This window comes from Stegodyphus dumicola, chromosome 8 (assembly GCF_044657685.1).
Source record: "Stegodyphus dumicola isolate Sdum_Otavi_A_Nest chromosome 8, ASM4465768v1".
Lineage (NCBI taxonomy): Eukaryota > Metazoa > Arthropoda > Arachnida > Araneae > Eresidae > Stegodyphus > Stegodyphus dumicola.
Window position 1 is genome coordinate 123,162,713 of NC_140775.1, and position 26,894 is coordinate 123,189,606.

Genomic DNA, 26,894 nt, shown 5'->3' on the forward strand with positions numbered 1-26,894 from the left:
AATGCCGAACATCTATACAATGTCTTCAGCGTTATCTTTCGCTCATTCTTTAAGTCCAAATATATATATTCATTTCCAATCATCTTTAGTTTCCCACGGGCTATCCTGCGAGGCTTCTGTTAATGGTTCACGATTTTCAATAATAGGTAGGGTACGTAGGCAGCATTTGCCATTTAAAGATGCAGAGAATGTGAAAGGTTCTCTACGCACGCACTTTTGTCGTTATCATTTTATGTAAATGAAATATTTTAATCATTAGCAGTTTATTTCAAATAAAATAATAAACAAAAATAAAATAAAATGAAGAAAATAATTAATGAAAGAATCACGATTAAAAAAAAAGTTTTGAAGTTTTTTGCTTTGCCAATTATGGTAATTTTGTTTAAATAAGCATCTTCTAATTTAATGAAATATACTTCATGATGGATTCGTAATTTTGTTCACCGGGTGTGATAGACTGAAACAATTTGCCAAACTGCACAGTAATTTATATGTATATAATTTTATTTTTCGAAATATAACTAACGGCTAGAATTTGTAACACACACAATAGATAATTTTTATTAGCATTTACAACATATTTTCTGTCTCTGTATAGAATCATTTAATTTTATAAAACTGTACGTAAATTATTTTATTTAATGTTGAACTCTTTTTACGCGTTTTTCGCATAATCCTTGCCTAAAAGTCGAATCAGTTACCACAAAATTTTAATATTTACACCATCGAATAAATCAAATATAATAATGTAAATATATAAATATCTTAAAATAATCTTTGGAAACTTATTTTTCAAATTTTCATAATGAATGGATTTTGGCAGATTTTAAATTCGAAACACATCCTAGATTTCGATCATTAAAATATTAAATTTACATTAAATATCGTGAATTTTGTAGCTCCTAAAATCCTCCGTAGGTCTTAAAATTTCTACGAATTAGAATGTAGAGACATTAGGTATTTTTGGAAGCAGACAAGATGAAAAATGAGCAAACGCCTTCGCCGGGAATCTTACCACGGACCTCTGGATACCGGCCCAGTGTGCAAACCAACACACCACGAAGGTACGCGAAGAAGGTGGGAGAAATATATTATATACTCCCCTTTTTAAAGGGCGACTGGGGTTTTTAGGGGACCCAATTGCCAAATCCTGGGTGTGGAGAATCCTCATCCAACACCCTTTTAGTTCGGGCGCCACTGTAGAGACATTAAGTATTTTTGGAAGCAGGCGAGATGGAAAATGAGCAAATGCCTTCCCCGGGAATCGAACCATGGACCTCTGGATACCGGCCCAGTGTGCAGACCACCACACCACGAAGGTACGCCAAGAAGGTGGAAGAAATACCTTATAACAAAAAAAAATCGTCTTTCTTAAAGATAATTAGGACATTTGATTTTATTAATCATACCACATTAACGATTTTCCTTACGGAGGAAGTTTCTTTCGTGCACCAGTCACATGATTTCGCTTGGAAAAGACATAATGTAATTTATTTCTCTGCTATTCTGCGTAAAAGAATTGCATTTTTCAGAGTCTATGTTTTTTTTTTTTTTTTTTCCATTATTAATGACTCCCATTTTTATAGATTTTCGTAGTGTTTCATAGTATACCTGCTGCAAATAGTTTTCTTTGCCGTCCTTCAGAGAACAGGTATATTACTAGCAGTTAATCTCAAACTATTCCGCCTGAGTGATCATTTTCTGTGAAAGTTAGGATCATTTCTCAGTCTGATCTGGAACAACTTGCTACTGTGATAAACATATTTCTCAAAGCTTCCTTTGCCCCTTTCCTTCATAAAACATAGCTATCTCAAAACTACAGTTTACGGTACGGCACCTGAAAGAAAAATTTATTATTAAATACTTTAATTTTTTTTAAATATGAAAATCATATACGTATTTCGCTTTTCTTTTTACCTCCTTATGCGAAGTAAAGAAAGTATTGCAATCGTGAACAATTTCGGGTATTTTATTTAACCGAAAATATCCATTTTGACCGCTCTCGAATCCATTTGAACAATATTTTTGTGTGACATCTGTACGTACGAACAGAATAAAAGACTCTTTTTTTCCCCAAAACGTATTGTAAAAAAGGTTTAAAATAGATTCAGAAAACTTTTTTCCGTGATAAATGTACTTATGTATTACACATTTCGCATAAGTCAAAACCGAGAAATCTCAGACCGTTGATATTTCGTGTATGAGACTGCTATTACATGCAGTTGTGACCGGCCTTTTTTTGGTTGCAGTTAACCTCACCAAAAGTATATATACAAACCCTGTTACCCGGCTCAGTGAGCTGAGTTTTTTATTCTCATATGTTGGTAAACTGCGCATTTTTTGCTTTAAGAGTGATTGAATTATGTTGTTCTCATGTTCCGGTTAAGGTTTTTATGCCTTTAGTTTATCTGCACGCAGTACCTGTAGAATTATCAACAATTTAAATGTTGTTTAAGTGATACTAGGCCTAACGAAGCTGCCATTCGTTTACTTTTGAAACTCTCAGTAAAATAGTGAACTAAGTCCGTTTTTGCAGCATCTTCAGTGTCTTTTTGCCGAGTGAGACCAAAAGTAAACGTTCAGTTTTGTGTACTAAAAAATTTGTTTTCCCGCTCGCTGGCCGAAATGCTTGTTTTTGGGAAGAAACTTTAATTTTAATTGTAAAAATTGTTTTTTAACGTTTTTAACTGCATTTGGTATTTTATGTTTTTCTGTATTTTACAATTCTAAATCAAGATGTTTTGAGTTTTTATGTGAGAAGTGAATTGATTGAATGAGAAATACAATATCTGTAATGAAATTCGAGGAAATAAGTTTAAAGGAAATTCAGTAAAAATTGTGTACAATGTAATAGGCCGCACAAGGAAGACATGTGTCCACATCAGGTTTTTTGATCAGTAATAGATGATATTACCATCTATTGCTAAATCATAAAACAAAATATTTGCTGTCGAATATCATTAAACCTTGATTAAAAAGATTATAATTTTGAAGCTTCATTTTTTGGCCAGCCTCTCCCCCCCCCCTCGTGTTTTAAATGTAAAACGGTACAAACAAAAAATAATTATATATTATAAAAGAATATTACCGTTTATAAATAAAAAAAATATTTTCAATCTATATATTACCTCAAAACTGTATCATAACCGTATTAGATTTTATTTTCAATGCAACGGTTTCAGTCGACTAATTAAAGGATGTTAGAAATATATTTATTTATGATACTCGTGGTATAAAATAACAGATGTTCCAATAAAATGTGCCCATATGAAATAACTTTTTACGTTATTTCCACTTTTTACATGATTAACTTAACAATTCACCACGCACTTTTCTAATATCGACGATAAATGAAGAATCTTATCCATCATCGGTTGGCAAAAGCATTTGTTTTTGTCGAATGCTATTTTATCGTAACTAGAAAGAATAAATCCTCTTCAGTATATTAAAAGAATACGATCACCAAGGCAGGTTTTTACCAGTGCGTATCTGATTGTATCGTAATCTTTCTGATAACAAATTATGGCTTTTCGAAAACTGAAATCTAATTCTCTTTAGAAAAATAAAATATAAATGGCTTAGTTTATTAAAAATATATCTTCTATATGTTTTTGTAAAAAAAAAAAAAAAAAAATCGTGTCGCAGGTTTGTAAGTTTTGTCGCAGGTTTGTAAGTCTAATGGGAGTCTTTCTTTACCAGAATAATCGATAGAAGTTTAAACAGTTTGAAATATCGACTGACATAGAATTTCGAAAAATTGATCGAGATAACATTTGAACTTTTCGATTTCTAAATTTACTTTTTAAGGCTGTTCATTCATTTTTCCATTCATTTTGCCTGCGCTTTAGCTTAAAATATTTTTAGGAAATGTGGGAAAAAAATGCCAACTCGAATATCAGTTTCTTTTTGTACTTGTGGCGACCTGCCTTGGATCGAATTGATCTTTGTTCACTATTGATTTGTATTTGAACTCAGAATCTTCTGTCCTGGAACAAATAATTGAACTATCCAAATTATTAATTATTAATTTGGATCCAAATTATTAATTGGAACTATCCAAATTATTAATTTAATAATTGAACTATCCAAAAAGCATTCATCAGCTATTGATAATTTCTAGTCAGATGTTAAGTAATGCATGTTTGTGGTTTTGGCATGTTACTAGCGCTATTTCTTCCATTGTCTGTGAAATTAAATACCACGCTAATGCCAGGTATGGCGTTTTGACTATAGTATGCTGAATAAGGCTCGTAAAATCTGTCATTGTTGTTTCGAGAGTTTTGTAGTCGAAGCAAACGGATGCGACATTTTCCTATTTTTCTCTCAAAACTGGTGGGAGAGAACTGAACAAAGTGATACTGTTACGACTGGTGGTCAAAGTCTGTGACTAGCGGCGGGCCGATCCTCTAGCCCTGATTATACGCAAGGCTTCCGGTTGTGTTGACAGTATCTCTATAATGCTGTGGCACGTTTTCAATGTCAAGTAAAAGTTCTAATAATAATTTAATTTTCTTTTAAAATTTTTATTTAAATAATAAAGCATGAATATTCAGTCACTGAACTTCTGCGCTTCTGGCCCAAGGAAGATATACCAGCAAAATTGTATTAAGGGCTACATATGAAAATAAATATAACTTGTCAGCCATTATGTAACTTGCCTTACTATTCTATCCCATAAAATTACATTTGCGTTTTAATCCAAAATATACTTATTGGGAGAAAATTTATGAGCATAGCATTTTTCGTACCAACACTGAATCTGCTTTTTCAATACTCTAGTATCTGAATTTTTAGTCTATTTCTTTAGAATAAGCATTTCAAAGTCGTAGCAAACCTCCGCCCATTTGCGATCGTAACGGGGGTCGTCGTTACCGCTGAGGATATTTTAGGGGATTTTAACAAATTAGGAGACTCTGCTATTCTTTCGCAGCAGTCGTTACTGTGGTCGTGAGGCAAGTTAAAAAAGGGGAAAATATGGTTTTGAAGTGCCTATTCTAAAGTAACATAGTACGGTTTGATAGATGAAGTAACGATTATGAAAAGTATATTTGATACATATTCTGAAATTGAGAAGATTAAAGGAGCAAAGCAGTCCGTAGATTAAACGTCAGAGAACTTTACAGGAATGAGTTGAAAAGGTATATATGCAATACTTGTATCAGTCTTCAGTTTTTCAAGAAATGTAGTGTACTATTCAAAGTATGACTTGTTACTTCATGAATTTTTACTCTTTGAAAGTCATTGGCATGAGGAAATGAAAATTTCTTCTGTAAAATATTGGACGTGAAACTTTCTCTTGATAGTTAAGTTGATTTCATCATTTTTTCACTCTTCTAATTTTTAATTTCCCACTGTAGGACAATCATGCGACCATTATAAACTCCTTACTGAAAGTTTGTTTGTCTTGGTGAAACTAGCTTTGTAAATTTTTTCTCTTCATTTTCGATAATAAATAGAGACTTTTTATTGCAGTTATTTAGGCAAACCCATGCTTCATCGAAGATCACAATGTGTTTCCACCTACTCGTATCTTCCGCTGGATAGTTTTCGTGCGGGTTTCTACGAATTGTTCTACGTTGAGCCCATGCCTCGGAAAAAGCTGGCGAACATTATGTTTTATTAGTTTTATTAAATTGTTAATCTTAGTTTATTATTTTATTTACTGTTGTTGCAGATGTAATTAAAGATTTCGCAATTGGTTTCTGCTTCGGCGAATTTCCTCTTTTTACCAACGATTTAACTTGTAACCAAAGATTTAATTATTTTTCAGTTTTTTATAAATACTAGAAACAGTACGTACCTTCTTCGGATTTCGTTCGTTCCATTCCGTGTAGAAGAAGTATCGGCGGTTTTTATTTTTCCCGATTAATAATGTTGCTTATATTGCACTTCGAAATTGTTAATACCATGCATTTCACGACGTTTTTGAATTGTGGAACAGGAAGTTTTCTCTTCGGAAAGCGCGAAAACATATTCTTCAATCCACAGCTTGGTTAATATGCGACATTTTGAAAGAAAAATAAATTTAAAGGTAGCAGTTGTTAATTCTTATTTAAAAAATAAGCTGTTGCAAAAAACTTTTATTCCAAAATATTTTTTTTTTCCCCCTCTTTTCGAAATCGTTTTAAGAATGTGTAAAGAAGCTCTGAACATCCAGTCGATAACGGTAACTAATTTCGTGAGCATTTTTAAGTAATTAATTCATTTTTCAACAGGAATGGCTTTATATTAAAATTTTTAAAATGGCGATTCTGTTTGTATCCGGTTGACCCGAAATATAAGTATTTCACGTCTCTCTCTATTTTGCTTAAGAATATCGAACATTGCTGTAAAACATTTTCAAGTGGGCTGATTGTTATACTTATTTAACGTTTTAGAGCTTAAAAAAGATTCTTAAATATAATTCTGTCCTCATTTTCATGAATTGATTCTTCTTCTCTCAGCCTCAGAAACCGTAATTTATTTTTTAAAAATTATAATAGGCGCTTTAACTTTCAGTATCGCATGAGTAAACGGTGTGGCCTCCTTAGAATGGATACTCATCTTATCTTCCAGATCTTTCAATATGCTGATAGCATCTTTGATCAAGTAAAAGATAGTGCGGCTTTGTTACTATTGAGAAAGATAATCTAGATTATTTCAAGTGCAGTCATTTTACTTACAACATAACGTATTGTTAAAAGGGATCATAGCATAAACAAAAGCATTTTCCAAATAACCTGTAAAGAGTCAGTTTACTGGTCATGAATGCAAGTACGTTTCTTCAAGTGCTTTTTGTGTCATTATGACAAATAACGACAATCTTGACTTTTGTGCTGGATAATTTGATGATAGCGCTTGTTTACGGGAAAGTGTTCTTCAAAGAACATTTTGTTCATGTGACAAGATGTATAGAACAGTCTCGTTTAGATTCGGTGATTTCATGGTATATAACACTATAATAATTATATGTGATTTGAATAATTGTATATAAATAGCCCTAAACACTGAAACTAAGGCTGTTACTAAGATCTTACGTTCCACTTCTAAAACTGTTACAGCTTTAATAATCATGAATTGATACTAACAACTAATCTACAAGTATAATCCCCATAAAATTGATGGTTAACTTTTTAAAAAACACAGCGGTATACGGAACTAAGAAATGGTGTCAGATTTCGTAATCTAATCTTACGAGTATGTTAAGTAAAAGAATTATAGTTACTGAAAATAAAATTTAAAATTAAATGTGTTATATAGTAAGAACTGCTTAATGTGATCACATTTGCCTGTAGTTTTTTAGTATCAATAGACGATGAGAAAAACTGTCCCTTAAAAATGCCAATTTATTTTAATAATTTAATTTAAATATAATAGAAGCATTCAAGTCGATACGTTTCCAAAATTTTATATCTTCCTGTTGGTGTTTGGCTAGTCGGCTGCGTTAGTTTTGATCCCAGAAGGTTCAGATCTTGGAGAAGACACGAAAGTTCGTAAGTGCAGTGTTTGTGCATCGCGGGGCTTTTAATCGAACCTATCAAACCGAAGATATTCTGGAGAGGATGGTGGAGGAGAAGAGGGACCGGAGACTCGTGGATACGTTTTCCGGTAGATTCTCTTGCAAAACGAGACGGAGCTGAGAATATTTCCTTTGGCAACTATAATGCATTCAACAACTGTAGTACCCTGGCTTCTTTCTTTTCATGTTACTGTGATAGAAAGGAGATAAGACACAACAACAAAATTTTAATTACAAATAAACGTTATTGATAAAAGTTATTGATAAATACAAAATTCCTTGCAGATATTACGTATAATTTTTTAATGTTACTTATATTTATTTTGTTTATGGAAATTTCCTTACCGGTCTTATACCCATATCTTAATATGCAGAGCACTTTCTCTCTGAGCATTAATAGGAAACTACTCAGAAACTTTGTTTTATCTCATACGCTGAGTAGCTTTTATTGCTGCATAAATGATCATTTTTTATTATTGAAGAATGGTAATTGTGCCAGTATGTTACTGTGAAATAGAAAGTAATCAATTACTAGAATGGAATTCAAACAATCAGAATGTTTCTTTTTTAATGCCATTAGATTTTAATTTTTGGCAAAAATTTCTTTTTTTAGAAGAATTTAACAAATGATTTTGTATCGAGGTGTCTCCAGCATTAGAAACAACTTTAAAAATGCTGTAAATGTTTATAAGTTATAAATAAAAATTGGATGGAAACTAGTTATCTGCCTTTCAGCGCGGCAGTTAAATTATGCATCTAACATCTGATACAATAGTAACACTTATTAGGCTACGTGAATAATTAAAGGCAGAGTTGCATAGCATAACAGTGTAGAATTTGGGGAAAGACTCCCCTAAAGACACTTCTAACGTCAAAAAGCTTAGTTTTTGATCAAAACTTTAATTATTTTTACCCTTTTTTCAGAAAATTTTTAATTTATTTAAACTGTGATTAACTCTTAAAACTCTTCCTTCGAAATTTCTGGAGTGTTATCAAAACTGGCAGGGCGTTAATGCATTTAGTCTTTGTTTAAATTTCCTAAATAATAAAGTAATCTATTTCCTTCTACCAAAATTATTTCCTAAACACAGACCTAGTTTAGTGCTGCTTTACATTTTAAAAACATGCTGCCGTGGATGACAAATGACTATTGTGAAGAAATTAGCATCCTTAAAGTGCCTTGTTTTGCATTTAATCGCCTGGTTACTTTTTCTTCGCATCAATTACCTTGAGAGACTGAAACATCTTAAAACAGCGTTTGTTCCATTTAAATGTCACTGGGTGCTTAAAAACAATGAACAAGAGCAGAGGCGGGAAAACCCGTCCGCAAACGTCAGAAGTAATCTGTTTTTAATAGCGTTTTTTGAATGATGATCGTGACACGATACACTACAAATAACAACGATTTACCTGAGTTTTCGTGCTACAGTTTCTCGTAGTGTTTTTTGATAAAGATTGACTTAACTAAGCCTAACTACTATTTTGATATGGAATTAGAATATTCTGCACACAGATTATTAAAAATGAAATATGTACTGTTCTCAGAGCAGATAAAAGTAATTTGTTTTAAGAATTCACCTACTTTTCATTTAGGAAAAGGAAATGATTTAGTTTGTTTAGATTATAAGTAATAAATCAGTTGAGACACGTTTTTATTACAATGATCAGGTATTTCCGATTCGAAATGATTTCGAACTTTTTCGCCGTTCTTGTGGAGGTAGTCGGCTTACAAGCTATTCATGATATTCAGTACAGATATTTATTCATGTTCCCTAATAAAGTACTGGTCACTTTTATACGTAGGCATCAGCGAACAGTGCTGCCGTAAGAACTTTCTCTATATTTACTACCAAAATACATGTGTTTGTCCCCATCAGCAGAATTCAATTGTTAGTGTTACAGATTTGAAAGACGTATGATTGTTCTAAAAATAGAAAAAAGTATGAGTTCATTTTGCTCATGTGCGAGCAATTTAATAGATGTTTTATCTTTCTTTAACAGAAGTACTTCAATGTATAATTTGTAATTAAATAATTTTCTACCGTCTAATATTCTTGTTAATATTCCTTCATTTGTGTTTTTGAATTTTACTGTATTTTCCAAGGATAATTCGGTTTAAAATTCTGTAATTCTGTAGTAGATTTGATTTCCTCATTCATTTTTCTTACTAGGAAATGGAGCATCAGAAAATATTTTGGAGACTCTTCTTTTCATGAAGCTTGCGAATTTCCTAAAATATGCATCAAGAATGTACGATTATTTGATTATCGAATGTATTTCCAATATCAAATTATCATGCATGCATTTTTAAGATGTTTTTGTACAATCAGGTCGCTTGGATGATTTGATCCCTCAAAATTATCTCCATGACCGAAGAGATGGACTCTGAAAAATATCTCGTTGACTATTTACAAAATCTGGAAATATTTACAGAATCGAGGATATACGAGTATCTTGAACCGGGACACTGCATTAAAATATAGACGTATTCCGCGTAATTTAGGACGTGTGGTCACTTTTATATTATATGAATCTGTCGTTAAGATTTACTACAAGAAAGTTTCTGTCTAATATTTTCATTTTTAATACTTTCTCTCTCATTGACAGCGTTGTTATGGAAAATTTGTTTAAAAAAGAACTGTTTGCTCTTGTCTTTCAGAAAATTTGGAGCCTTTACATCACGTTATTCTAACATACATCTGTTATTCACGATATTTGGCAACTTTTAATTAATGTACTTCCACGTTACCTAAGAAATAAAGAGTTCCTGGAGTTCTACTATTCGATATAGCATAATTTATTTTTCAAACACATGCATATTTATTGTATTTTTAATACTATATCTATTTATATTTTATTTATTATAACTCATTTAGTTTGTAAAGCAACTGCAGTTATGATTCGAAAGAAAAGTGAAAAATCTTAACAGTAAAATTTTTTTTGCCGGGTTCCTTGAAGGTGAATTAAAGATTTTATGTCTTGTGCAATGGTACCACTCCTAAGATTGGTTGAATAATAATGTCCCAGTAGCATAACGTAACGCAAAATAGAGACCGAAAAATTGGAATTCAGCTATAGTCGTTTCTAATTCAAAACGTGTTGGAATAATCTGATTTAGGTCCTCCTTCTTCAAGAAGCAAAGGTATTCTGCCTCTTTTTGCTTAGAAATGCGTTATTTAAATAACAAAATAAAAACAATTAAATAATAAGAGGAATCAATTTTAGTGCCACCTGTTGGACAAAATGCAAAATGAAGAAGGGAACAAAAATAATTCCTAAATTATTCAAGCTTTGTTCGTGCTAGGCACTGGAAAGTATGTTCTCATTCATACTTCACAATATACATTATACGCTTACTTAACCCAGCTTTTATGGCGTTTGACGTTGCCAAATATGCCAATATAATCACTCATTTGAAAAAAGTACGTGTATTTCACACGCTTATAGGTCATTTTGTCACACCAAGGGACACAGATATAAATGAAGCTTTTTTTGCCTTTCATGAGACTTATTAAACTCGATATTTATTCAGCCGTACGAACAGTGGAATGCTTATCAAAGATGCCAAAAAATTTCGAAAATATCCAATAGAACTTGAGTTACCTGGATACTCAATATCCATGATTCCAGTTTTCCGGATCTGATACTTTTCTTTTTAAACAATTACAATTGACAGATACTTTTCTTTTTAAACAATTACAATGACTTTTTACAAGTACAATTGAGCTTGCTTTTAACGTATTTACGTGTTCTTAATTTTTTCACCAATTTAAGAATGTTAAGAAAATAACCCATTTTTTCAATAAAATTTTACGTTTATTACAAACTGTTAAATGAAAAGTTCAGTTATATAAATTCTATATTGTCAGTTTTATTGCTTTGATTTTTGCGCAATATGTATACATATTAGTTAGTTGTTAGTTCAGAAACAGGCTGATGTTTTTACTTCTTTCGTTGCACCAACCCTGTGATAACGATGCAATGAAAGACGTAAATTACTCTTCGCCTTTTTTCATTTTGACAATTTTTGCACCTTCCGTGCAATTTTAACCATACTTATGTTTATTATTATTAATATTATTGTATATAATTTTTTCCGAATTGAATATGGGATGGATTTTAAACGAGGATTTTAATGAGAGGGATTTAATTAGTTTTAAATTATTTTGCATAATTACCACATTTTTTGCACCATCCGTGCAGTTTCCACTATGCTTATAGTATTTTTATTTTTGTATATAGTTTTTATCGAATTGAATATGAAATGGATTTTAAACGAGAACTTTTGTGAGAGGGATTTAAGTAGTTTTAATTTATTTTGCATTCTTAATATTATTGCATTATTAATTTATTTTGCATTATTAACAAGTGGGGGTACACTTGTTGCTGCTACCAACGCGCAGCTGGTAGGTTGTGAATTGCTTACTCATTTATCTCTATATGTATATACCTTAATATTAGTTGAGTAGAAAAAATATTGCATGTTCTCTTTTATGTAAATAAATACGCTTTCTTTGTTAGATTTTATTGTAGAAAATATAAAAGAGAAATTTTCTTTAACTGGTTCAGCCTACGTCCATAAAAATTATTTCATTTGTAAGGTATTTTTCCCACCTTCGTAGCATGCTTTCGTGGTATAATGGTCAGCACACTCGGCGCGTATTCGAGAGGTCCGAGGTTCGAGTCCCAGCGAGGGCCTTGCACATTTTTCATCTCTCCTGCTTTGAAATAACCTAATGTCTCCATACATTGTTTCATGTAGTTAGTTTTATGCAATTCTTTTTTTAAGTCCGTACGATTCTGTAATTTGTATCAGTAACATATAATTTTACAAAAATAAAAATTAGTGCTTCTGTACCATAATATGGAGCATTAGAAATATGTTTTGTTAATTACCAAAGAAAAAAATACTTCACATATCCAAAAAATGATTAAGATGATAAGTTAAATATACATTAATTTATCTAAATTAATTACCAAAGTATTATTATTAAAAGAATGAGCAAACAATGATATCTCGATAATGATCTTAAAAACATAGTGGTAAATATTCGCTTATGGTTATCGTTCAACTGTCATCAAGTTGTCTACACGTTTCTGTATTATTTGTACTTAAACCCTATGGAATGAAGTGCAGATGAGGAAAAAGATATACACTTCTTCAAAAACACAGCTGAAAGTAATTTTGACGAAGGTGTGGAAAAATACCTTCAGTAATTCCGCAAAAGATTTACTTGAATGCATGTCGAAGTGCATGAAAACTATACGTTTGGATAAACGACATCCAATTAAGTATTAAATATTTTCTTATCTGCATATTCTAATTAATTATTAGTTGTGTTTCCTTAGCATCCGTATACTTATGTGAATTCATTTCCAACATTTTTGGCGTAAATTATTCAAGTTTAAAAAACGTTTTTGAACTCCCCCCCCAACAGTCGGATTTTGAAATATATATATATATAAGAGATATGTATACAACAACAGCATATGTTAAACAGATTTTGATTTACTCTACTTTTTTATAGATTGCGGAAGAGAGGGGACAAATAAATTTTAAAAATGCCAAGTGTCCAAAACAATTATTAGTCAGTAATAATATTCAACATTCTTTGAATGTATTCAGTTGTAATTTAAAATTACTTTGTAAAGGCATTAGCTATTTTTGAAGCAAGAGAGATGAAAAATGAGCAATGCCCACGCCGAGACTGGAACCACGGACCTCTCGAATACTCGTCGAGCGTGCTTACCACTACACCAAGAAGGCATGCTAAGAAGGCGGGAGAAATATCTTATATACACGTCTTTTTAAAGGGCGACTGGGGTTTTAAGGGACACCCAATCACCAAATCCAGCTGGTGAAGAATCATCATTCACCACCTTTTAGTTCGGGCGCCACTATAGAGACATTAGGCTATTTCGTAGCAAAAAAGAGATGAAAAATGAGCAATGCCCTCGCCGGGTCTCGAACCATGGACCTCTCGAATACACGTCGAGCGTGCTGACCAGTACACCACGATAGTATGCTAAAAAGGCGGGAGAAATACCTTATAACATTAATTTATTCCTACTTTATTCAAATATACATTATGTAAAATTTTGAATTTGGAAGAAAAGAATATGGAAGTAGTGAACAACCAGAAAATTTCCTCGAGTCATATCTTGCCTTCGGCTATAATTTATTTGCACAGCAGTAAGAAATAGAAATCACTTCTGATGCCCATTGAAGCGCATCCTTTTCACTTTTTTCTGTGGGAAAGTGAAAGATGCTACTTAACATTCCATATGTAGCCTTCGGCCTTGACCATCATTCATAATGCTTACGTCATAGAACATTATTAATAGTGATATACTTATGGTTCTTGCATATCTAACACCAATGATGCTGAAAATCTGCATTTCTGAAAACTCTGTTTTGAGGGCCATCCTTAAAACGTAATTTTCAGGCCGTAATAGACTCTGACTATCACTTAAGCCAGAAAGTTCCCAGTTTAGAACATTATATTTTTAAGGCTGTAAAACTCATCATGTGAATCCAGTGATTAAAAAGAGTTGATATCTAATTCCTAAATTTCTTTTATTTGATATTTATTCCTCATCTTCATAAGATGAACGGAGGGAAAAAAGCTTACATTCTGATAAACTATTTTAGTAGACCAAATCTTTTATAATAAACTTAGTGGTTAATATATTGTCATTTATTCGCATAAAATTATTATTAAGCTGTATTAATAGTTATTCTGATTTAAAAAGCCTAAAGAAATGTATAATTTATATGTTCTTTCCATTTGATAAAGTGGGGTTTTTTATATATATTTTATTAATCTTTATAGAACTTCATTCTGAATATTTGATTTTTAAAAACATAAAACTGTAATAGTTAGTACTCCTGCAAATTTTAAATTAAATAAATGAACGGTTGTTTTTGTGTTTTAAAAAGAAAGAATAAAAAGAAAAAAAAGGAAATGTAATTGCGAATCAGATGAATCTTAGTTGAAAAATGAAAAAGGAGTACAGTGATAATGTTGTTTAAAGAAACTTTTTAAAGGACCCAGAAAAAGGAAACATCTGAATCGGAGAAAACTTTTATCAGAATTATGGGTATTAATAACTGTAATAAATTTATTATTGCTTTGAAATTCAAATATTCACCTTCTCTTTTTTAAATAAATTTAAATAATTCGTACCAAATTTTATTAGTCCAAAGGGGCCATTTGTCCTGAAGGACTATTAATTTCGTTTTGGCATTTTGCATAGAAAACTATAAACGGCGAATCACATTTCAAATTGTTCCCGCCAAATAGTATCGCCCTGTATTATATTTAAAGAAATTAAATAATGACGAATTTGCATGAAAGTATGTATGTTTTTCGCATTGTGATAAAACAACGGTACTTGGAGCCATTAAAATTTGAATAACGTAATCTTCCATAGAATATGGGCATGTGAAAGACCTAATTCGAATTTGAAATTTGTTTTATTATCGATTTCATATTTTTTATTATTATATTTCATTCAACAAATTTTTGATTAAAAAACTAACCGATTTCAAAGCGAGCAGTGACAACACTGTACGGAAAAAAGAATTGAAAGGTTTCAGATTTTAAATTACCTCCAAAGGGACCTTTTTTTAACATTTTATCTGTTACCTTTATTTATTAAATATCACGTTCTTCGCACTTAAACCATAAAATTCAGTCAGTGGTGTAACTAGGGTGGGGCAAGGAGGGACAGCTGTCCCCAGGCGCAGCATCCAAGGGGCGCCAAACTGATGTTATGAAATTTTAGAATGAAATGTTTTCCATTCTTGGCACACAGAAAGGGGCGCAAAATCTTCAGTTGTCCCCGGGCGCTGAAAACCTTAGCTACGCTTCTGAATTCAGTTCAAGAAAAATATCGCAAAATAGTTTTCAATTGAACATATCTTTAGAACTTTCGATACGCAGTCTCACGTGCTGGAGATAAAAATGTTTTTTCTGTAAAACGTTCCGATTGGTCGCTTTGAAATCCTTGAGTTTGTTAATCCAAAATTCGTATTTATAAAATATGAAATCGATAATAAAACAAATTCCAAATTTTAAATTTGGGCTTCCACATGCCCATATTCGCAGTAGGATTATGTCATTCAAAATTGGATGGATCTATGTACCGTTGTTTTATCAAAATGCGAGAAATATACATACATTTATGCAGATTTTTCATTATTTAATTTCTTCAAATATAATGCAGAACTCTAACATCTGATGGCTACAGTTTGAAAAGTGAAACGGACATTTATAATGAATCAACGCAAAATGGCAAAACGAAAACAATAGTCCTTTAGGGACAAAGCCCCTTTGGACTAGCGGGGGGGGGGGAACCTTTTTATTTGCATCGCATGAGACTCTGTGTCGGAAATTCTAAAGATATGCTCATTTTAAAATTATTTTGCGATATTGCTGTTGAACTGAATTTTATGGTTTAAGTGCGAAGAACGTGATATTTAATACATAAAGGTGACACAGAAAACGTTAAAGAAATGCTCCTTTGGAGGTAATTTAAAATTTAAAACCTTTCCTTTAAGTTTTTTTTTTTTTAACTAATTCCGAGACTGTGAATGCTTATGTTTTATTCTTCTTCGTCTTTCTTTTCATAAAAATTTACTGCTCATGCAAAAATATTAAATGTAAAGGTAAAAAAAAAATTACTTATTTTTACTAGTACTCACCAATCATGATAACAAAATTCACTTAAAATGTTTCAGACTGAAAACTCGTATGTACGATGATTGCATCATGCGGTGATGTAGGTGATTTTCTTTTCTACCACGATGGTTATAACTGTGATGTTTTCTCTTTGCTTTCTTCCTTGACTTCCTTTTCTTCCTTGACTTTCTTTTCTTCCTTGGCTGTACGATGGCGTTTTTTCCTTGCGTTGTTTTCTCCGGGAGCGTTTGTCGATGTGTCCGGAGAATACCCAATATTATATCATATTAGAATTCGAGAAAACGGAGGAACTGGAAGTAAATTTATCAAGAGCCGCAACTGGGTTTCGTATCTTTTAAAGAGTATTAAAATATATTCCAATAGGAAGAAAATGTCTTAAATAATTTTGCAATTATATTGTATTTCATAGTTAATGAGGTTATTTAATATAAATAAATAATTCTTGTTGTCCTTGCGCTGTATTCAAGAAATTTTCTATGAAACACAAATTTTAAACTATTGTACGAAAGTAAGTAAAGCATTTTCTTGTGGTTTCTATAAATCTTTTTCTGATTACAGTTGGCAAACGATTCTAACAGCAGTAAACGAAGAAAAAGTAAGAAGATCGAGCTTTCCTAACAATAGCCTAAAACACCTTTCCATTCGAGTAAACAATAATGCAGTGATTTGAAAAACGGTACCCGTGGCTCCCCCCCCCTCGCCGTCCATCTTAACATTAAAACAAACTTGAGGACCAACATACGTAGATAAATGCTCGTAATGAAATTGTATCATCAAGTCTTTTTGTTTTTTCCAATGCAAGCTATACTAAACATATTCAATGAGATTTAATACGTCATCATTGCGGCGTGTAGTTAATGTATTTGTTTTTTCTCGTATCTTTATAGCCTTTACATGTTCAGCAATTAGTATCGCTGCAGTGATAACGTCGCAAAAATGAACAACATTTTGAACTTGTTTAAAATATTACATGTAGTAGTAACTGCTTTAATATTACTACTGAACAAAGACTTACATAAAATTTCAGCCAATAATATTTTTAAATTTTTATACTAAAACTTTTAGCAACAAATGGCTATAAAGTTGAACAACTTCTAAACCAGGCGTTTCATTTTAGACGCTTTGCATTCGCAATTCATGCAGCTCAATTGTTGCAATTGAACCATGCCTGTTATACATCGTAAAAGAAAGATGAAAGAAAATGCATCGAAATTTAGAGACTTTTCTCGCTGCCTTAAATAGCTAACTTCCTTAGGTATCTTGCTAACCTTGCAAATGACAGCAAGTAGTATGAGGTCATTTAAAAGGTGTCGAGAACAATAAAAAACAGTTCTCACTACTCTCTAAAAACAAGATTGATGATTTCCGTCTCTAGTTCAAACTAGGAGAATAAGTACATTCATTGAAAAGTTCTATACGGGGGGAGGGGGGAGATTATTCTCCGAAGGAAAGAAATTAGAAAAATGTGTGCGAATTTCGTAAGCGAGAAAATATTTCAAGATGAAATAAGATTTCATTTTCTCTAGCTCAAACTAGTTCAAAACGTAATGAATTTCGTTCATTGATGGTGACGTAATGAATTCAAATTTAACACTATCGAAATAGAAAAATATGTGCAACTTTGTGAAGCAGTCTCCGAAAGAGGCAAAACTTCTCAAACGTACTTATTTTATTGTACAAAATAGCGTTCAGTTTTACTCTTCGAATAACATGGGCAATTTTAAGTAATACTCTCTAAACGAAACTATTTTGAAATTGAGACATAGGTCTAGTGGAGGGATTTCAAGGAGAAGATTCAAAAACTCCTCTCAGTTACCCCCAACCATTGCTGCAGCGGACGTAATTTTTAGTTGGGAAACTCCGGCAGATTCCCTCCGCTTTTACTCGTATCTGCAAGAAGACAGCATTGTTTCCAGGACGCAAATTTCGTGTCCTGGCAAAATTCATGTTGTTAGAATTTCACTTCACAAAGTATTTTTTACAAGCCGGTAATCGAACGTTCCAGTGAAAAAAGTGCACAGCTGTCTTGAATAATGAAGTCTATTCTTTATCAAATGCATATCGAAATCTTCATGTGGTGTTAATTCATGAAGAATAATATCGTAACAGTTTTTTTTCAACCTTACCTTTCGGAACTACTATTTTAAACAACTTCGTTTAAAATATATGAATTTCTTGGTATTCATTCTTATACTGGTATACGCCTGTCGTAGCTGTTGGGCTTAAAATTGTAAGCCAATTTAAAAATTTGAACAGTTCGACTTTAAAGAGTTAAACTGGAAACCAAAATATGCACGTAACAATTTTTTTGTATTTTTTTAATTGTTTTGAATATTGTCGGAATTTTTTGAACTTTTTAATGATAAAAAATATTTTTAGGTCTTAGCTTATAATCTTAGGTTTCCTTATTACCTATTTTCTTTCTCTTTTACTTTCTCCTTTTTAAAAAATTATAGTACAGTTCCGAAAATCCATAATGTGTGATTAAATCAGTACGTCTGCTCATTTTAATCTAGCGTATATTGTTTATTTAGAAAATTATCAAAATTCGGAACTGGAAGTATAGTTCTATTAAATGCTTTGTAAGGAATAATTTAATTCCTCCTCGGTTCAAGTGGTTAGCACGTCCAGTCAGCTCTAAATGAAAACTGAATTTTCAGATTTCCTGCTCCGAAAAACTTAATAATCTGTACAGCTTAACTCATTTACTTCACCATCAATTCAAAAATTTACAAGTCATACCATCGTGAATCGAGGACCATCTTGTGTTTCAGTTAGAATCATACATTATTAAAGTGAAGTTCTAAGCTATTGTCAGGTAGATATGCCCATGAAATAACCGAAAAACTTTTCAGTAAATATTTTTTCTTTTTTTTTCTGGTGGCATCGCTCCGTTGGTGTTTCTTTATCCCAATCCGGGCCACCGACGGCCCGGAAACGCTCAAGCGGCGCAAGAATCTAAACATGAGTCAGGCGTGCAGCATGAGGGATTATATTGTCTGCCATTTTAAAGACCTCGTAATCTTTTGTTCACTCGGTTCTGCTATTTTCGCGAAAGGAAATCCTTTGTAATTTTTTCCGAATGCAGTTTGGCGCTACTTTGTTTTGTTACACTAACCTAAATACGATGAGCATTTGAAAATTTTACAATTTGTGGATGCGTGTAATCTCAAGTGCTGCTGAATGACTCACTTCTGTTTTGGGAACCTTTACCTAATTATTTCCATTGCTGTTTTATTTTATTTTGCTTTACAGTCTGTTGTTACTATTCCATTGCTGGATGCAATTGCGGAATGCATATTGCAAGTTAAACGATCGGCTCAATCGCTATTCGAATGAGGTTCCATAGAATTTACGTGATGCGGATAGTACCATAATGAATGCCTTACGCAATTTTTGTATGCAGTGACCTTTCTTCAGTTGAATCAGTCAGGAAACGTTCTTTCAAAACGATACTTGTTATCCCACTTTTAATACTTGAATACGCCTGGAAAGTAGCTTGCTAATAAACAAGTAGTAAAAGAACTGGAGGACAGTAACATAGCACAATGACATATCTATAGTAAACAATAAATAAAAGTCATTCAAAGTAAAGATGTACTTGTAAAATCATTTGTAACGTCAAGATATTCAAAATATTCGCCACAATTATCTATGCAATTATTTCGCTAAGTAATCAACCTTTGGTCTGTTTCTCATGTCATATGTTGGAACTTCTGAACCCGAAATGATGGTCCAAATCGGATTACTGTCTAAGTAAATGTTTCAGTAGCTTTACGAACTCAAAGAAGTGGCAAAGTGACAAGGCGTGGATCTATGGAAATCGTCATTCGACATTTGTTCTGAAGAAATTCCCGAGACATTGCAATCTAGTTGTCTGTGATTTCAGCGTACTGTGCCCCGGGCGCGCATCGACTTGTAAGTTGTTTCTTATTTCACAAAGCCGTTTATGGCACTTTTTGATTGTCTTGTGCAATACTAGTACCTCCTATAGCATACAGGGATTGTTACAGAATGTGTTTCAGATGTTTCAGTTCGTAAACAATTTTACGTTTCTCATATACTCCCCCACGAATTCCCAAGTGTTCGCGATTAGTATACAAAAACTTTATTATGGCTGTGATTCCTATTTTGTAATCTTAAAATTTTGGAACATCTTTTCTTTTTCTCTTTTTTATTTTTATTCATTTGTTTATAGTTGTTGTTGTTGCCCATTCACCTTCGATATCAAATACTATAGCAATTTTATTTTCATTTGCTTTTCGACTTTGGTCAAATATTTCGTCTATAACTTTGCTATAACTATGTTAATCTTCTTTTTGCACTCTCTTGTTCCTTAGTTTCTGTAGCAATAGTTTGTTCTGTTCAGAAGTTTGTGAAAATTTCAATTATGCAAGAGTAAAGTGTAAATCCTGCTTCCTCAACTTAACGCGCGCTGAATCAGAATGAATCAGCTGAATAGCAACATTCCGTCGGAGAAACTGCTTTTCCAAGTTAGACGTGTGTTTATGCTGTGCTACTTGGTTGTGGCTTTGAGAACCTACATTTGAGGATAAGTGGGTAATGTTTGATGCTTGCTTAAATGTGGCAAAGAACATGATGGCTATATGCCTAAGAAGAGAGGAGACGTATTAGAGAGGAAAAATCAGCTTTTTTTTAACTTTAAACATAGTGAGAAATCCACGAAAACACTCCTTTAAGCAGCGTATTCGCCAAGATTCGAATCTGAATTGACCTACCAGTATTCGATGATCTTAGATGGGTACTAAGAGTAACTGAAAGTTTTTAATTTAGAGAGATAGGAGACTTTTTAGATGTCTTAGGAGACTGAATAATTAGAACTACGATTTTTTAGCGTCTTTAGGTCATTTACGTATTTTTAGCAAAACCTAAGCTTAGTGTCTTCCATTATTAATTCGACCACAACCCAGAATTAAAGTAGTTTTGTTGTGTTGTGACTTGTCTGACAGTAACATCAGAACAAGCGCACGAAATTTATTGTGGCAAGGAGTGCAAAATTGCGCAGATCATTGGCAAGAGACTTTTAACACCATTCAGGTGACAGTACGACTTCCTTCAGTTCGGCACCTCCATTTTGATAAAGAGCACCCCGGGGGAGACGGGTTCCAAGGTTTCCCACCAACCTCTCGGGAGGACTTGCGGCTCGCGGCATATTTGGAGTGGTCCCATGCCGCACAGATACTATATATTTTCAAACATCCATGCCTTCTGTGGGATTTGAACCCGTCCCTTTGGTACCGCAGTAGGCTTTCCTAACAGGTCTCACAGGACCATCTGAGCGGCTCAAATAGTTTTAGTTCTTGTTAATTAGTTGTGTTATCTATATTCTTGAATTGGCAATAAATAGACTTCGTATTTATGGAGTCGAAGGTAGGCTGTTAGATTCAAAACATCTGACCAATAGATAATTTAAGCTAATGGCAGTAATGTTATACTATGCTATCATGTATGTATTATTCATACAGCTTGGCAATTTCAATTACTTGAAACAAGAGATCTTTAGCTTCCACGAGACATCTCAAATTAACAGTTCCACATATTTTTCATTCTATATCATATATTATCTTTCATTTATCTGTGAAATTACAATCGCTTAACTAAAGTAGAGATTAACATACTTCTTAATTTGAATCGTTTTATTCTGATTCGTGTATTTAAAATGAACTTGATTTGCAATTTATGCAGTTGATAACTGGAATATCTACAGCTTGATTATATTTCAAAAAATTTATTTCTGACCCCACGTTTTACATACTTCGATATAGAATCGCGTGATATTTTACTGCATGACAACAATGCTACAGCTTCAGTATCTTCGGCAATACGGAATTGAGTTAAAGTAGGGCTATTTGGCTTCTTGCCGTGATGAATATGATGCCCTTCTGCTGACCTTTGTCAAACAAAACAACAACAACAATGTATTTTATTAATTATTGTAATGGCATAAAAAATTCGCAACATTTGTAGCAAAATATTATTAAAAAATAGTTTTTTTTTTTTTTTAGTCCAAAGGGGCTTTGTCCCTGAAGGACTATTACTTTCGTTTTACGATTTTGCATTGAATCACTATAAACGGCAATTTACTTTTCAAACTGTTGCCACAAAATGTGGCAACAGTTTGAAGGGCATTCTATTATTATAATTATATTTTAAGAATTATATTATATTTGAAGAAATTAATTTACATTATATTTGAAGAAATATAAATTAATTTCTTTTGACATTATATTCTGGGCATTATATTTGAAGAAATTAAATAATGAATAATCTGAATAAATGTATGTATATTTCTCGCATTGTGATAAAAGAACGGTACATAAAGCCATCGAATTTCGAATGACGTAATCCTACTGCGGATATGGGCATGTAGAAGCCCAAATTTGAAATTTGTTTTATTATCTATTTCATATTTTGTAAAACTTTAACGAATTTTTGATTAACAAACTCGAGGATTTCAAAGCGAGCAATAGCAATGTTATACAGAGAAAAAAAATTATCTCCAGCGCGCGAGATTCTGTATCGGAAATTCTAAAGATATGCTCAATTTAAAACTATTTTGCGATATTACTATTGAACGGAATTTTATGGTTTAAGTGCAAGAACATGACATTTAATAAATAAAGGTAACACACAAAACGTTAAAAAAAAAAAATAAATAAATAAAAATAAAAAAAAAATTAAAAAAAAAAAGCCCTTTTGAACGTAATTTAAAATCTGAAACCTTTCAGATTTTTTTTTCTTCTTTTTTTCAGTGATGAACAACTTCATTGTTATATTTTGGTAAATGATATATCTTTTAGACCTTCTCTACTAGAATAATTTACTATTTACTACAAGCACAAGCATGTTTATCTGCCGTATAGAGGATCTAAAAACGTGTAATTGCAGATATAAAAAAATATTCTATTACCTCTGGCTCTTTCTCCGCACACGCAGAAAATAAAATTGTAAAACTACAGGCAAATGATTATTTTGTTCAGATGATTTTTTCTGAAGTATTCGACACATAGGGAGGTAAGTTTTCCAGCCCAGAAGCCCATTGAAACGAATTTTTGTTAGTTAAAGAATTTAATTTAAAAATGGTGAAAATGTATGTAGTAACTATCAGTTTGATGTATTGCAAGTTATATCAATTAGCTAGATTTTAAATGAATAAAGATGTAATTTATTAACAATGTTTGAATCGCTCCATATTTTAAGCAATATGCCCTTTTAATTTTAAACGGAAACGTAAGGTCAAAATTCTCTATCGCTAAGAACGTCTCACCGCCTGAAAAGTAAATGCCTTAACACCATGAAGTAAAAAAGAAAACGGAAAGAGTAAAGTATTGATGTTTCTAAAGCAAAATTATAGACCTAAATGTTTATGAAAACTCCACTAAAATTAACACAAGTAAAAATCTCTTTGATCCGCGCCAGTGTTCCCCTGATGGCATCATATTTTTAAACTTAGGTCTCCTTTCCGAGTTGCGTGTCGAAATGAAAACACTTTGTTGAAACACGAACATCTCTTTTAGGTCGCGTGCGAAATTATATTTCACGCCATTTGCTTTAGTTAAGAATTCGTTTCTTTAAATTATGAAGTGAAAATTAAATGATACGCTCATTTATGGCTTTCTCTTCAGTACGGGTATCTGATGGAATTTTTATTCTGACGTAAGTAATATAAATATTAAAACCAGGTGCATCTTTTAACAGCTTTCTACATCGCTGAAATTAGTTTTAACACTAAGAAATAGCGATTTGTGTTCGGTATAATAAAGAAAAAGATTTTTTCAGTTTTCTTTTACACTGTTTTAGTGCATCAAGCGCATTGACAAAAGAAATACGTCGCTTAAATAAATGAAGACAAAACTGAATTAATGAATGAGGGGACGGGAATTAAGAAACCTTGGAAATACCGTCTGTTGAATTAAATAAAGAATTAATTAAAAGAAGAGGAGGTGAAGTTAGATTTATAAATTCTTTGCTGAGAACAAGACTTTAATGAGGCTTTAATATGAACTGTCATTTTTAGAAAAATGTTGCTTTTCTTCGCGATGTACAATTTTTAAATTAAGTTTTCGATTAAAATTAAAAATTCATATTGCTTAAAATACTGAGCGATTTAAAAATATTTCTTAATAAATTACATCTTTAATTAGTTTTTTTAATTTAGCTAACGATGTAATTTGTGTAATTTGAAATGCATCAAACTGAGTTTCTATGAACATTTTAACCTTTCGTACAATTAAATTCCTTAAAACCGTAAAATAATGTTGATAGTAGTAGTTGGAACCAGGAAGTGGTCATAGAACTTGATTAATGAAAAGACTTAGCCAACTCACTAACTGAAGAAGTTAAATGAATAATTTTAGCAAAAATTAAAAGCACACTAAGGTTATCTGCCCAAGGAAAAGAGAGGGTCTTCGTAGAGAATTTTCGAAGGGAAACTAAATCATAGTCAATTTAAATAAAAGGAAAAACACGAAAAACCCACATAACCAGTATGTTCACTGAAACTCGAACGCGGATCAAACTGGTAGTGTTTAATGGTCTTATTCACTCGGCCACTAAAAATTGTCGAGGAGTTAGTAATAAATGGCGATGCAATCGATGTTTGCCTCCCTTTCTTATCCTTATTTCTGGTTTGCGGCAGATTATGCAATTAATTATTATTATTTATTTCGCCCACATTAAGATTGGACCTAAAGATCAAGTGGAAAGTTCCAAACAGGGCGTTGTTGTCGATACAAGGCGGCATAAGGCTTTTTATCTGTTTTTTTCCTGCTGTAAACGTGATTGCCTATCAGTATAAGAGAAAATGATTTATTTGAAAGCAGTCTGTTTCACTTAACAATATCTTGCCCTAAAGCGTAAAATTTGTACTATTAGAATGATTAATAAAAGATCTTCCTGTTTCAATATAGTATATACCTATTTGCCAATACAAAATTTATTTTGTCCTCTTTTCCCCGAATTCACCTTGCTTCTTGCAACAAAAATAAAATTTTGTAATAATGATAACATTTCTGGAACGTATAAGCTCTTTCCCCGTGACTGATTGGTTAAGGTCGCTCAATACTGGTAATTCGATGAGGAATCGAAACCTGATGAATGGATTCGTTGCATAAATGCTTTTCCTGATATCCACAATATTTCTGTTGTAACATGAATAGGAGCCAATGTCAGATAATCAGATAACCTAGTCTGCAGCTGCTGCACCTGCTTTATGTTTCTTAATATTATTGATTTCTATATCTGAAAGCCATTTGCAGAGGTAATTTTGGGAGTTGGGGGAGGGGGAATCCAAATGTTTACTGGGTACTTACGGAAAATCCCGTCGACCATTTTTGCCTATTAAAGAAAAGACAAAAACTACGCGATTTTTCGCCAAAAATGAAAAAGCCTTCTTCAAACACGCTGGATTTGGTGTAACCTTGAAAATGAATATAATTTCGCGAAATTTGGCAAGTGAAAAATTTCGAATTTTTTATTATTATTTGAGGCGAAAAGTAGTATTTCGCAAGACTTACATTTTCTCGCGAAAATTAAAACCTAGCGAAAATAGTTGCTTTCACAGTATATCTCCTTAATAAAAAAATAATGGAAATTTTTAATGAAAAATTAAATGTAAATAAATGATAATATGATAAATTTGGAAAAAAAAATTAGAATAGAACGTCTTTTCTTGTAGTTAAAAAATGTTTTTTTTTGAGGGGGGAGGGGGGTTGGCGCGATTGGCGCCATATTTTATTTTTAATATGCAGTTGTTATCGTTGCTGCCTAAATTCTAGGTAGGGTAATTTCATTCGTTGCATGAATGGCAGCAGCTTTTTGTTAAGAATTTTATTCTAACAATCTGTTGGGTGATACCAAGCAACTGTCTGCACAGTTGTCGGAAATCAGGAATGAGCCGAAATTACTTACAACTTTTAAGATTGTAATCTAATTGTACTGCAAGTGTTTCTAATTATGATTAACTTTTCAAAAGTTGACTTTTATTTATTTATTTTATTTTAGGTTGCTGAGCTGCTAAATCGCTGTTCGTGTCCGGCCCAGTTTCCCATGCTAAGAGTGGGTGACGGCAAATACCGTATCGGTGAAACGCAGCTGCTTATCTTCGTCAGAGTAAGTATGAATACGTAACGTCCTTCACGAATTTTCTGTTATTAAATGCACTCAGAATGGAAATGCATTTCATCGAGCTACTTGTTATATAGAATAAAATACTAAGCAACATTATGAATGTTCCTTGGTTTGTTAAAAGATGCTAATTCACAGTGTCTTAACAAGTGACAATATGAAAAACGTAATGCAAAGCTATTCAAAAAAAAAAAGAAGCAGTTATTGCTGATTAAAATTAATTGATCAAAATTTTTTTTCTGATAATTTTAACCACTAATTTCTTGAAAATAACTCAATAAAACCTTTCGCTTTCCGCCTCTTCAGGGATAAACTCCTAGATTAGTAAGTGTTATGCATGTAATTTTATTTATTGTTACTCAATGAATTTGTCACTGTCTATAATTTTCTTTACAAATGCCTCTGCTCTCTCTCTCTCTTTTTCTCTCTTCCGCTGAAAATGTGTTATGAGGCATGGCCCTCTTCTTCATTACTTACCAGATTCTTTCTTCATAAAAAAAAAATACTAAGTGCGACTGGTATGTCAGATGTCTGTATGACTACAT

General features: G+C 32.3%; 1 protein-coding gene across 1 annotated transcript in view; it reads left to right on the forward strand.

Moving 5' to 3' along the window:
• Positions 1-26,894, forward strand: part of LOC118190624 (GAS2-like protein pickled eggs) — a 140,286-nt gene that overhangs the window by 86,205 nt on the left and 27,187 nt on the right. The window contains exon 2 of the mRNA XM_085822350.1: positions 26,227-26,334. Coding sequence (XP_085678476.1) covers positions 26,227-26,334 — 108 coding nt within the window. The remainder of the gene's footprint in view (positions 1-26,226; positions 26,335-26,894) is intronic.